The 13,550-nt window shown below is 42.6% G+C and overlaps 2 protein-coding genes and 1 long non-coding RNA gene across 18 annotated transcripts in view; 2 read left to right on the plus strand and 1 right to left on the minus strand.

The window, feature by feature from the left end:
• TUB (TUB bipartite transcription factor) overlaps positions 1-13,550 on the minus strand; it is a 148,152-nt gene that overhangs the window by 92,513 nt on the left and 42,089 nt on the right. The window lies entirely within an intron of this gene.
• LOC308196645 overlaps positions 1-13,550 on the plus strand; it is an 89,377-nt gene that overhangs the window by 29,922 nt on the left and 45,905 nt on the right. The window lies entirely within an intron of this gene.
• Positions 423-6,812, plus strand: LOC308196630 (endogenous retrovirus group 3 member 1 Env polyprotein-like). Of its 4 annotated transcripts, none has more exons than XM_080595886.1 (3): positions 423-1,177; positions 4,594-4,701; positions 5,538-6,812. In XM_080595886.1, exon 3 carries the CDS (start codon positions 5,642-5,644, stop codon positions 6,737-6,739), a length of 1,098 nt encoding a protein of 365 aa, XP_080452012.1. In that variant the 5' UTR covers positions 423-1,177; positions 4,594-4,701; positions 5,538-5,641; the 3' UTR covers positions 6,740-6,812. The 4 variants fall into 4 exon arrangements, with proteins under 4 accessions (XP_080452012.1, XP_080452014.1, XP_080452015.1 ...); XM_080595888.1 differs by having other exon boundaries at positions 4,597-4,701; XM_080595889.1 differs by lacking the exon at positions 4,594-4,701.

Raw genomic sequence — 13,550 nt, forward strand, 5'->3', positions numbered from 1 at the left:
GTTTTTGGGGTAGCTAGCAAGTTATTTAAGCAGGAATAAATTCTTGAAGTTCTCAAAGAAAGTTCCATTCTACCTCCAAAGTCCAAATTTAAAATTTATTTTTATTTGAAAATATTCCTTAAATACCTTTAGATAAACATGAGGGATCTGAAACAGACCCCTACTTTGAACAATGATTTGCATCTTACTTCCAGATCAACTGGAAGGGGAAAATCAGAGGAAGTCATTTATCAGCCTTCAGCCTTATTTAAGTCCTACAACGTCAATCTTCCAATTCTATCAAACAGGACTGGATAGCAGGCTTCAAGTTTATTTGTAACAACTATTTATCCATATCTAGGTATTGTGTCTGGGTTATGAGTACAAGATCATTTCCTTCTATATCACTCTTACAGAATGTCAAAACACCTTGGTCCATTTGGGTACTGTAAGAAATGGTCCAGCAATTCGTGCCACTAAGGGGTTTTGAAGGGTTAACATTGAGGCCTGGGTTTAGGCGCGAAAAGAACAAGGGATTTCTTCGGAGAAAAACTACTGACTTTGCACGGATGTGCAGTAACTTCTGATAGCCGGCCAAGAGACCACCAGATAAGGAGGAAGAATGAGAGCCTTCCTGTCTTCCTGTCTCCCTGGACCACCAGATAAGGAGGAAGAATGAGGGCCTTCCTGTCTCCCTGTTCGAGCAGCCCCTGAGAAAGTAACAGAGACTGATAAGCAGGCGACATCGGATTCGGGAAACCAATTATAATAACCTTGCCTCTTTTAGAAGTAGTAATAAATATGTATTAGCCTAGGAGTATAAAAAAGTAGATGCCTTACGTAACGGGTGTGCGTCCTGGTGGAGCAGAGACTCCCGGCGCACCCAGCGCTGTTTGCTTGCCTCTATTCGTTTAATAAATTGTAAACTCTGATTGTAATCCTATTTGGGACTCAGTCATTTATAACAATTGGGGGCTCGTCCGGGATGGTCTTGGTTCCTGAATTCTGACTTGATCTAGGAGGGGCGCCCCCACCATTTGGTGGCTCCTGTTCGAGTCAGGTCGGGGCTAACACCATCCTGAACCTGAATAAGGGCAAGCAAAGATTTAGATTTTTTTATGAGCTCCCTTTGCCGGCTGCAGCACTATATTTTGCCCGTAATTCTGCGCGCGAAGATCCGAACGAAGACGACGGAGTCGTAAGTATTTAATGTGTATACCGTTCGGTTGGGTGGGTTTCGGTTGCCTGTGTGTGTGAGAGTGTGATTGAGACGGAACGTAGTTCCGAAGCGATTGTGGAGGTCTTCTAACCGCGGTTCCAATCTCCCGCGAGGGACTTGGCCGGTGAAGGACCGAAGCGATTCCTATAGGATTCGTGGGTGGGTGATAGGTCCTAAACCCCCTGCAAGACACTCTCACTAAGGCAACCAAGGGCTGTAGGAATTGCCACAGTAAAATTCCTAGATGGGTCAGACAAAATTGAAGACCCGGGACCAGAGAAAAGGGAGCAAATTACCAGACATACCACCAGAAAGTCCATTAGGGATAATGATTAGAAATTGGAACGATAGGGGCCCCAGAAAAGGAAAAAAGTAAATTAAAAATGGTTCAGTATTGTATGACAGAATGGCCAAAGGAGCCTTTAAGACCACATGTCTTTTGGCCCGTTTTCGGATCCTTTGAAGACTGGGTTTGCCAGGCCTTAAATATACATGTTAATTCAAAGGAACCTTTTAGCCAGGAGGAAAGTGATTATGCAGGATTATGGATCAGGATCTCACGTCCTTTTCCAGCCTCAATATTTACACTAAAAGCAGACGAGAAGTTTGACGAAGAAGAGAACAAAAAAATAAAAAAGAAAAAAAAAAAGAGGAAAAAGAAAAAGATGATGAATGGGAGTCATTGGATAACCTACCACCTCTATATCCTAACAATCCACCCCCGGTGGTGCATCTTGTAATCCTGTTTTGTTCTTAAATGTTTTGACTGTGTCAAGGAGGAAGGTGGGAGCATTATCTAAGTAACAGTTTAGAAGTTTGTGTATATTCGCGGTGGTGTTCGGTCAGTTTCCCAAGTATCGGGGGAGCGGGGCTGACTGATTATCAAAGTGGTAGAACGGAGAGTCACTTCTTTGGTGGTTCGGGCCTGAGCTCTGGGAATTTGGTAAGAAGGGGGAGAGCGAATTTATTTAGGCCTCAGTACCTTTTTAAACCCCCATCTTGACGGATACACAGGAGTGATTCCTTGTTTTGTGTAGGCTTACTAACAAAGTGTATGAGAAAAATTAGCATTTGGCTTGAAATTCGGTCTTATTGAAATGTAAATTTTGTGAAAAAGGTGTTATTGTTTGTCTAGAAGACAGAAGGCTGAGTGCTTCAGGTGTTTTTCCGAAGTCCTGCGGATTTATGATTGGAATGGGGCTCATTAATAATCTGAAATAGTGAAGTTTGTATGTGGAAAGAAGAGTTTAATCCCAGAGAATTGGGACATTTGGGAAGAAGATTAGGAAAAGATAGTAAAAACCTGCAATAAAAAGGTTTGCGTGGAAATTGAAACAAGGGACAGTAACTAATATAAAAAAATAAAAGGGAATGGGAAATCCAGGAAATGAGTAATATCCAAAACAAAGGCTTTTTAAAGAAAGCCTCCTTGGGTGCATATTGGCACATTGGAAGGATATTGTTAGAAATGGGGGCACAGAAAGCAAGAGGACTTTCACTAAGTATTGCGATCAATGGTGGCCACTATATAAGCTAAATGGCCACTTTATGGATCAATCGACTATAACAGTGTCTTGCAATTAATATTGTTTTTGATGAGAGAAAGGAAATAGGATGAAATGTTGCATACTGATATGTTGTTTCAGCATCTTGGAGGGAAAAGGTATGGAATTAAATTGGCCCCTGACTGAGCCTTTGGTGTTGGCATTAGAAAAGTACAGGCTGGAGAAAGATAAAGGAAGTGTTAAAAGGATTGTTGAAGGTGTTAAAGGTTGTGTGGCATGTAGTATTTAACAGAGCTGTTTGATGCTGAATGAGCAGGGAAAGAGGATGTAGGAAGGTTAATAGTTCCGTCTCAACCCGAGGCTGAGATCTCTAAATCGCGGTGTGAGCCCTCTGGGGCAGGGGGACCGTGATGGGTCCGAGAGAGTTGTCGTGGAAACAGAAAAGCAGCTAACTCTTGAAACAACCTGAGTTCCTGTGTGAGCTCAGATTGCCAATGGGACCGCTCAGGGAACTGTCAACGATTGCATTCCCCTGACCGACCCCCTCACTGAGACCCTAATCACCCCGGAAATTATGTAAATACCAAAATCTGGGTAAATTGGCTATTGGGAATTGAGAATCTGTTCCAACAAGGTCCAAAAGAAACCCCTATGGAATTTTTGAATTTTTGGACCAACTTTGAAATGCAATGAGAAAAAAAAAATGGACCTGGCTTAAAAACAAACAAACAAACAAACAAACAAACAGAGGCAACTGGCTAGCCTCTTTCCAGGGCAATCGGCCCCTGATATCAGAAAGAAATTGTCTTAGGCTGCAGGACAAACTTACAACAGTCAGGAATGACGGGGACCTGGGGCATCTACCCTAGCAGGTCCACTAGTTGAAATAAAGCTAGGAAACGAAGACAGGCTTGAATTTTTTGTTGGTTATGGGAGCTTCTTTCTCTGTGTTAATTAGGCTGTAAATGTAATAGGAGCAACATATTCAGTGTTAAATAGTTTAAAAGGACGATTAGGAACTAAGACAACTACAATAATTGGAGCCACAGGGAAAGAGGAAGAATGGTCATTCTTACAACCCCTTGATTTGCGTTTTGGGGGTGAGGAACTAACCCATAAATTTTAGTATGTACCAGAATGCCCGATGCCACTCTTGGGACGGGATCTATTAGCCAAATTAGATGCAACAATAACCTTTGAGGACGGAGAATTAATAATGAAGGTACCTGAGTCCAAAGTAGGCCAAATCCTAATGATCAAAGATAAACCCTTTGTTAATATTCCAAGAGAAGTAGAAAATGCAGTTATAGCAACAGTACGGGAAACAGATGTACCAGGGAAGTCGAAACTGGCACAACTGGTAAAGGTGGAATTAAAGGAAGGAGCCAAACCTGTTCGAATCAAACAATATCCACTTAAGATAGAAGCTAGGCACGGGAATGGTGAAAATTATTGACAAATTTCTCAAATATCAGATTCTGGAAGAATGTAAATGGGAATACAATACTCCAATTTTTCCAGTAAAGAAGCCGAATGGCGAGTATAGATTTGTACAAGATCTTAGAGCAATAAATGAAATAACAAAGGATATTCACCCGGTAGTAGCTAATCCTTACACATTGTTAACATCTGTGAAAGAGAAATATAAATGGTTTACCGTGATAGATTTAAAGGATGCCTTCTTTTGCATACCTCTTGATAAAGATAGTAGAAAATTATTTGCCTTCAAATGGGAAAACGTATTGAAGTTTTTGGACCACATATGGTAACAACCGTTTTGGAACAAAGGGGGGGGGCACTGGTTATCACCCAGCCGGATGATGAAATATCAGGCAATCCTAACTGAACAAGATGACATAACCTTGAAAACGACTAACCTGTTATATCCAGCAGTATTTCTAGGAACCGTTCCAGAAGAAGGACCGTTGGAACACAATTGTGTGGAAATAATCGAACATACGCCAGCCACAAAGATTTGAAGGATGTACCCCTTGAAAGGTATTCAGTGGGAATACCACACTCCGTGGCACCCACAAAGCTCAGGGAAAGTAGAAAGGATGAATCAAACAATAAAACAACAATTGGCTAAGTTAATGATCGAGACACAGCTGCCCTGGACGAAATGCTTACCATTGGCACTTTTAAACATAAGAACTAAACCACACAGTGAGACTGGATTATCATCATATGAAATGTTATATGGTATGCCTTATTCTCGAGGGATGCCCCTAGGGAACAATGTAGTTGAGGATCATAGTATCCAGAAATACATAATTACCATTGGAAGGAGATTACAGGAGATAAGAGAAATTGGGATGATGACTCAGACACCACCTTTAGGATTTGCTATTCATAAAATACAACCAGGAGACAAGGTCTTAATAAAAACCTGGAGAGAAGAATCATTGAACCCCCGATGGGAGGGACTGTACCTTGTTTTACTTACTACTGAAACAGCTATGAGAACAGCAAGAAGGGGTTGGACCCACGCATCCAGAATAAAAGGACCAATAACTACCGAAGCCTGGAGGGTTGAGTCCACTCCTGGGGAACTGAAACTGAGACTAAAGAGGAACTGATATCCCAGCAATGAGGTTCTGCATGAATTAAGGGCACTGGATAAAGAGGACAAGGCTGAAGGGAGGAAAGGGAGAAGGCAAGACCGGGGTAGGACCCTCCACTGCGGCGTGTATGGTCTACCGAGGGAGGCAACCCCTATGGGTATTGACCGCCGAGTGAGAGTGCCTCGACCGGACTTCTCCCACACCAAGATCAGTTTGTCCTGAGAAAAATAACATGAGAACCTTTTAAACCCATAATAAAATTGTGATTAGTTTTTCCAGGAGCTGGATCACCCTGAAGGGCTGAATGGTAACACAAGCTCTGAAAGCGGGCCCAACCCCATGATTGAAGGCGCTTCCCACACTCTCAAGATTGGATGGCGAAAAAGGCTTATAATATGACAGGTCGCCAAAGAGAACTGAATTGTGACTGTAAGTGGAAACCCGATGCGGGAGCTTGGAAGTGCGCATATACGAGTACGAACGGGGCAGACATTGTAACAGGACCACTCAGTAACAAGGACACTCTGTATTATCACGCCCCAAGGGCTAAAAAGGGATGGAATGGTCCTTTTCCAAATGGGACATGGGCCCTAAAGGGACATTATTGGGTGTGTGGCAAACATGCTTACAAGAGGCTACCTGAAAATTGGTCGGGAATATGCTATGTGGGGTACATAAGACCCTTGTTCTTTTTATTGTCACAAACACAAGGAGATCATTTAGGAATAAGATTATATGATGACCTGAACAGAGTGAAACGATCTATAGATACTTCCTTAACCGGGGGTAGTGCCCAAAAATGGGGAAAGGATGAATGGCCTCCTGAAAGAATCATACAGCATTATGGGCCAGCCACCTGGAACCCAAATGAGTTGATATCAGGAGCCCGAGAACCTATTTATAATTTGAACCGAATAATTAGGTTGCAAGCTATCCTCGAGGTTGTAACAAATCAAACAGCGACAGCCTTGGATCTTTTGGCTGACCAATCCACTCAAATGAGAAATGCTATATTCCAACATAGAATGGTCTTAGACTATTTACTAGCAGAAGAAGGGGGAGTATGTGGAAAACTGAACAATTCTAATTGTTGTCTACAGATTGATGATAATGGAAAAGTGGTCAAGCAGATAACAAAGGAAATTAGAAAGTTAGCCCACGTCCCAGTACAAACTTGGAAGGGTATGGATTGGGATTTCTTTTCATGGTTGCCTGGTGAACCATGGGTTAAAAGGATGCTGTTTTTATTTTTATGTGGTGTAATGACATTATTGTTTATACCTTGTATGATACCTTGCTTTACGTTGTTGATACGGCGAGTAATAAATAGCACCCAATTTGTGATGACTTCAGTGGAGAGAAAAGGTGACATGTCGATAATGATGCTTAAGAAGTGGACACCCCGAGAACTGACTGATGAAATCCAATTGTTACTGACAAAGGTTGAAGGAGAGACACGAATTGATGATTAAAAAAAAAAAAAGGGAGGAATTGTAAGAAATGGTCCAGCAATTCGTGCCACTAAGGGGTTTTGAAGGGTTAACATTGAGGCCTGGGTTTAGGCGCGAAAAGAACAAGGGATTTCTTCGGAGAAAAACTACTGACTTTGCACGGATGTGCAGTAACTTCTGATAGCCGGCCAAGAGACCACCAGATAAGGAGGAAGAATGAGAGCCTTCCTGTCTTCCTGTCTCCCTGGACCACCAGATAAGGAGGAAGAATGAGGGCCTTCCTGTCTCCCTGTTCGAGCAGCCCCTGAGAAAGTAACAGAGACTGATAAGCAGGCGACATCGGATTCGGGAAACCAATTATAATAACCTTGCCTCTTTTAGAAGTAGTAATAAATATGTATTAGCCTAGGAGTATAAAAAAGTAGATGCCTTACGTAACGGGTGTGCGTCCTGGTGGAGCAGAGACTCCCGGCGCACCCAGCGCTGTTTGCTTGCCTCTATTCGTTTAATAAATTGTAAACTCTGATTGTAATCCTATTTGGGACTCAGTCATTTATAACAGGTACAGAGCAGGACAAAGAGTGAGAGACTGACTTCCTTCCCCACCCGCCTTCCCAAAAAGTCAAAATCCACCACTGCATAACCCAGTATATTCTTCTGTGGATAGTCCTTTAACTCTGATAGGAGGTTTAAGTATGCTAATGTAACATTTCCAGATGGCCCTTGCACATCCAATTGCAAGCATCCTGCCTGCTAACACGCACACCCTCACTCAGCCCACAGCACAGCACCAGCTCCTTTCTGATGACGCCACTCAAAGGCCCAAAACAAACTCCTGAACCCTGCCACTGCACAAGCCATGCTAGTACATCCTCATCCAGCCTAAAGAAGAAAGTGAAGGAGAGCCCAGTACTGCTTCCAGTGCCAAAAATAAAGATAAATGGCTGCGAAAGGCCAGATGACAGAGTGCCCGCTGCCACTTCCCCAAGCCATCAGCTTTCCACCTAGCAGGTACTTAACATCAACCCCCACAATCTCTCGCTGTTTCTTACTCCAAGCTTTTCCCTCAGTTCATTAAAAGGTCCATTCAATAACCTGACACAAGACATTTGCTTTATCTTTAAGGATATTCTCAGGCAGTGTGAGGGCCTCATCCTATTCTCCACATCAAAACTAAACATGCATTGCTAGCAGAGACGACTAGAATTTTCTTGTAACAGTTTAGTCAAAGGAAACCATTTTCAAATCAGCTGAAAACAGACAAGCTGTATAAAAGGATTCAGGACATTTGAAAGAAGTGGTATTGTTTAGGTAGTATATTCAGGTGATGGATGATGGAGTTTCCATTACAGAAGAGCTGTCATCACACTTCTTTTTGAAGCAAATAGTATGTGATTGACAGTTTGCTAACAGTCCCATTGCCACAATAGTAGAAGCAAATTCTGAATGCAACTGTTTTCACATTCTGACCGTAATTTAGCTATGCTGTTTACAATACTGGAGATTAAATGAGTTTTTTTTTTTTTTTTTTTTTTTTTTGAAAGACGATTTAAGGCACAGACAGGCTTTGAATTCCAAACAGCTAGTAATTGTCCTCTGGCTACAGCACAGCCTGGTAATTCATTCTCAGTTTTAAATCTACAGTTATGACTAAGAAGAGACCAGGCTTATGCATGGAAACAGCTCAACACCCATCACAGCATGAGCTGACCACACATTTGGACAATGCACTGCATGGCATGCAGAGCACTCCCATTGACTCCACATATTAGTTAGCTCCTGCACAGCCTGCCCACCTCTTCAGTCCAGCTGGACCATTGTCCCAGTAATAAACCTCTAGGCAAGCCAGACTGAATTTTGTGGCCAGTCTCAGTGTCCTCTGCTGGTCTGGCTGGAAGAGGTTTGGGATAAAATCTATTTTTTCAGTCAGCAGAATTTATTCTACAGGAGCAAGAAGTATCTTCTATGTCCTGTTCTTGTCTCTGGGATACAGTGGGAAAATCCTCTCTTCTCAGAGCAATTGAGCTGAATCTCTTCTACCCTTCTTCCAAAGCATAGGCCTGATGGCCAGCTGGAAGAAAGGTAGAGCCCCAAAGCTTACAGTTTTGTGGTAGCTGGAGAACCTTTCCCAATAGAAGTAGTCAATGGCCCATACGTAGGGCTGTCTGAACGAGCAGGCTGTAAAAGGGAAAATGGAAGTAAGACTTATGCCCCAAAAGTCATGTAAGAGACAGTGACTGTGGTGGTTGATGGAGGTGCCCTCACAAAGAGGAGAAGGAGTTGCAGAACTTCCTGGCAGTTGCAACACCAATGATGGAAAAAGGCAAGAAAACTTCCCCTTTTCAAAGTTTTCATGCCAACAATCTGGGAACAAAACAAATTTAGACCCATCCTCATTTTTTCCTGTATTCATCTGGAAAACTTCCCTAGTCATAAACTCCAGGCAAGCTGAGCGTAGTTCCAGAGTGCTTAGGCAAACAAGCTGCCAAAACAGCATTGGTCCTGTACCACGGGGTCCTGCAGACTAAAACACTGTTGTTCATCAGGACAAAGGAGTCTAGATAGCAAAATCTGGAATACCACTATCCTGTATAAAAATATCTAAGTTAGTTCCTTCAGTACTAAATTAGTCTCTAAGCAGCTCATCACTGTGTCACATGGAGATACCCTTATGGTAGCCCTGCCTCAGGGAGCCTTTAGTATTCTGTTGTCCCAGCAGGAACTAGGGCCCACAGTCAAACACATGAAAAACTTCATTTAAAATCATCAGCTTTAAAGCATTTTTACCACCAGTGACTGAAAGTGTGCTACGTCAATCGTTTCTTCATTAACAGATTGCATTTCAGTTTTGTCACTTCTCAAAGAGATGCCAGATAAGGTGCAGTGCCTTTTTTTTTTTAAAAAAAAAAAGCACAAACAGGTACTTTAATAAGTTGCATTAAAAAAAGTCTCTTTGGAGCTGGTTTGGAATTTCAAGCACTTTTCCCTGCTCACCTTCAAGTTTGCAAATGCTTAAACATAAAAGCTCCTGATTCAGTCCTATCTTTCATAGCCCTGCAAACTTAAAGTGCATCCACTGAACTGCCTGATAAGCCTTGTGTGTGCTTTACCAATCTGAGATTTCATCTTATCTCAGGGACAAAATAGCAGAGCTCTCAGAGCAACAAATGCTATCTCACTTCTGGAAGTTGGCATTCAAGGTGACTGAGTGAAACACAAGGAGAATTAATTTTCTCCAGCATTGTTAAGGCTGATTTCTAGCTCAGCAGTAACACAAAGATATCCAAGACTCGTATAAAGTCACTTCATATAAATGCCTGATAAAAGAAATCAAATTATTGCCTCCAAGAATGAGACATTTCTGAAGATGACAGTAAGGACATGAATGGAAGACATCAGTAGAAACATCTGATAAAATTAAATAATTCACAGATGAAACATCAAATTATCTGATCTTCACACTAAGAGTATGTGTAGCATGTATGCTTTATATCTGTTTATTAAGTTTTTCTTAAATACCATAACAAAATTAATCCAGGTAACTCTACAAATACCAATTTATATACAAAATGTGTAATATTCTACATTAAACTGGATTGGCTTTTCACTGAGCTTTGCTCTATTTCAGGCTCGCATGTTTAATGGTGCTCTGATACTCATTTTCTAACATGGCTTGATGCAATGTTGTGACTTGGACCTCTGAGTTCTATAAAAAGATCGATATGGTAGTAATACATACACATTTAAAAAAAAGCCTATCATTTACAGCCAACTCCTGTTCACAGAGTTGAACCCAGCTTCTTGTAAACATGCCTGCAACTTCTGAGGCTACTAATCAATGTTTTCCCCTCATAGTTGTTGTGAGGTGTTGACAGTTTAATGAACTGAAATTTCAAGTCAATCTGAATTGAAAATATTTCTGGTAATGTAGGCATACCCAATACTGTATTTTCACACAGCAGGAACTTTGCAGCATGTTATTAATTACCCTGCACCTGACACTTCATTACAGTCACAGAAGATACTTCACTAGTGGTTATCTGGATGCTTCACAGAGTGACACTGAAAAGCATAGATCAGCCCCCAAGATGTTAAGTAAAACCACAGCTAATGTTTTACTGGGGACTCGGGGCTGCACATGATTTCCCAAATCAACAGCATGAAGATTGTCTTGGTATTAACATGGAAGCTACTTAGGTGGGTTACAGTGCCTCTTCTCCTGTAAAGAATCATCATCTTCTATGATACAAAAATAAAAATAAGCTACCAGACAGTTTCAAACAAAAAGGAGCAGAAGGATTTGGGGCACAGTCAAATGTGTGTGGCTTTAAGAGTTCCACCTTTGATGCTGCGATCAGACAACAGATTTCCTTCAGGATACAGACATCCAATTTGTCTGCAAGCCAGCTTGGTCTTCCAGAAACACTTTAGTACTGCCTCCCCGCTTGTTTTCTCCAGCTCTTCTCCCTAGGATAAGCTTAAAATAAAAGCCCAAATCTGATGGTGAGGGGCAAAAAGAAGGTGGTTCTGGCACTTGTAAGTAATGTGAACTGGCATATGATTGATAACACTAATTTGATAAATTCCCTTGTGCTGAGCTGTACGCTGTGAATGAGTGATATGGAGATGCTGGAGTGCCGGGAAAGAAGACAAGCATTTGTGACAGATGGGTGGATGTTTTGCAGTGTTGAAGAAGAAATGACATCCTTCTCAAAATGTCACTTTCCTTCTTGTGCTGGCATCCTCAGGCATCGCATAGCTGCTGGCAGAATGGTCTCAGTAATGAACGACACCCTGATGGAAGAGAGCCGCAGAATGCGAATAGATGCTGCAAAACATACAACCAGTTAGGTCAGGGCTGATTGGGATGACGACAATTGCTGCCAAGTACAGACATTGTTTGTTGCTCTGCTGCTGCTTCCTAATCTGAAAGGTACTTACAGACTTCCTGACTTGCCAAGAGGAGACAACTTTGCCTCCCTGCAGCTGGTACTGAACTTCTGAGATAACCCATCAAGGCACAACTGCTCTCAGCTCTGTTATGCTGACGCTTGGGGCTCTGCACAGACATCAGATCAGGCTACAAGCCAGCACACCATTTGAACAGCCGCCTCAATGCCACAGAAAACCATGCTGTCTTTCTTCAGCCTTCTTCCAAAGGAATGACATCAAAACACTCCGTCTGGTGCTCAGTTTCATTTGAAGCAAGCAGTGCAGCAAGCACACAGGCCTGCAGGAAGGATCTGCAAGGCTCAGTAGTCAGCCAGTAGTCAGCCAGTAGTATCCCACCCCACGGGTGCTGTGTGTTGCTGGCAATTTTGTATTTCTTTCTCTACTTTCAGATCTTTAGATTACAACTATTTCAAGGAAGACCATGCCTAGTACAACAAGGCTTTACTCACAGTTAACCACTGCTGCAAGTAATAATAGAACAAGCCCATTGATCCATTGTCAGCAGCCCAGGTAAACCAAGACTTCTGGACTGCAAAGCTTGAGCCCTCACCACCCAGGCTGGGTGACGCTGCCTGGCTCTCACACCCTTCCCCAGGCTGCTGCTGTTGCCCACTGCTTGGCTCCTGCAACCCAGACCTGATAGCCAAGGAAACTTCATGCACATGCAGACATGAGCACCACCCGCATAGAGTGAGCAGAGCTTGCACCAAGAAGGAACAGTCGGCTGACCTTTGGTTGAATTCTACCTGGAAACACTTTAAACCAGGAGCAGCTTAAAAACCAAGCCTCAGTCATATGAGATCTCTTCACTATATGACTTGAAAGGGCCACCACAGCAGCGGTGGCTCAGGTGGAGACACTGGAGTGACTCACTTTGCAGCTTTTTTGACCATGAAGCGTCCATGCCCACAGCTGAAGCCTTACAGGTCATGCATGGGGTTGACACCATGGCACAGCCGATGCCCACCCTCCATTAGTACTGAGTAGCTGCACAGAGCTTGCTCTTTACTCTTCCTCCTCCTTGCTAAGCTGGGTGGGGAAAAGATGGAGTTCCATTAATTCCTCGTCAGCTGCTTTCCCCTCACTGTGACAGCAGGAGCTGAAGATGATCACTTACTGCACAGAAGCCAGTAAGTGCCACTCGTGGGCACTCTCTATTAAATCCTGCTAGCTTCAGCTGGGACTCCTACAGAACCAGTTTCCACTGCAGAAGAACTTAGTGGCTTTTGTGCACATCAAAGCCTGTGGGCTCTGCCATTATAGGCCCCAAGCACCCAGCATCCCCCCTCCCTTTCACACAAGCTCTGCCTGCAGGGACCTCACAGAGGTGCAAGCACCTCAGCAACATAAGTCCAAAGCAGTCAAAGAATAATACATGTATGTACATCACAAAATGATATCTGTCTTCCCTGGGACATGTTAGTTGTTAGAGTTCAGAAAAGGATTTTCCAGGTGCTCCCTAGCGTCTATCCCCAGTTGAGAAGACAACGGGCACTAAAAGCCATTAGGAGAGCAAACCCCAGCCTTTATCGAGATAAAAGCAACTAATTTTAGCCTTAAGCAACTCTCTTATCACAGCCTTCCCTAAGAACAGCTTTCCTATACAAGTTTAAGTAGCTCCTAAATCATATTTAGTATCTTTTCCCCTCCCTGTAAAAAGGCTGAAGCAGTAGTACAGTCAACTGAGACAGTACAGTCAAAGACAACGTCTAGATTTGTCTCTTTTGTAGAGTCAACAATGCAAAATGTAATTCTAAAGTAAGTACAATAGATTTTAATCTGACTTGCATAAATTACACATACATTCATTTCTACGTTTTTTTTAAACCATCCAAAAAACCATGCTGATGCAAAGAAACTAACCACTGCATATTCCATG

This window comes from Anser brachyrhynchus, assembly GCF_964034855.1.
Source record: "Anser brachyrhynchus genome assembly, chromosome: 5".
Lineage (NCBI taxonomy): Eukaryota > Metazoa > Chordata > Aves > Anseriformes > Anatidae > Anser > Anser brachyrhynchus.

What these genes read in the sequence shown, in the direction of transcription:
- LOC308196630 (XM_080595886.1), top strand. Translation starts at nt 5,642, where the DNA reads ATGGCGAAAAAGGCTTATAATATGACAGGTCGCCAAAGAGAACTGAAT.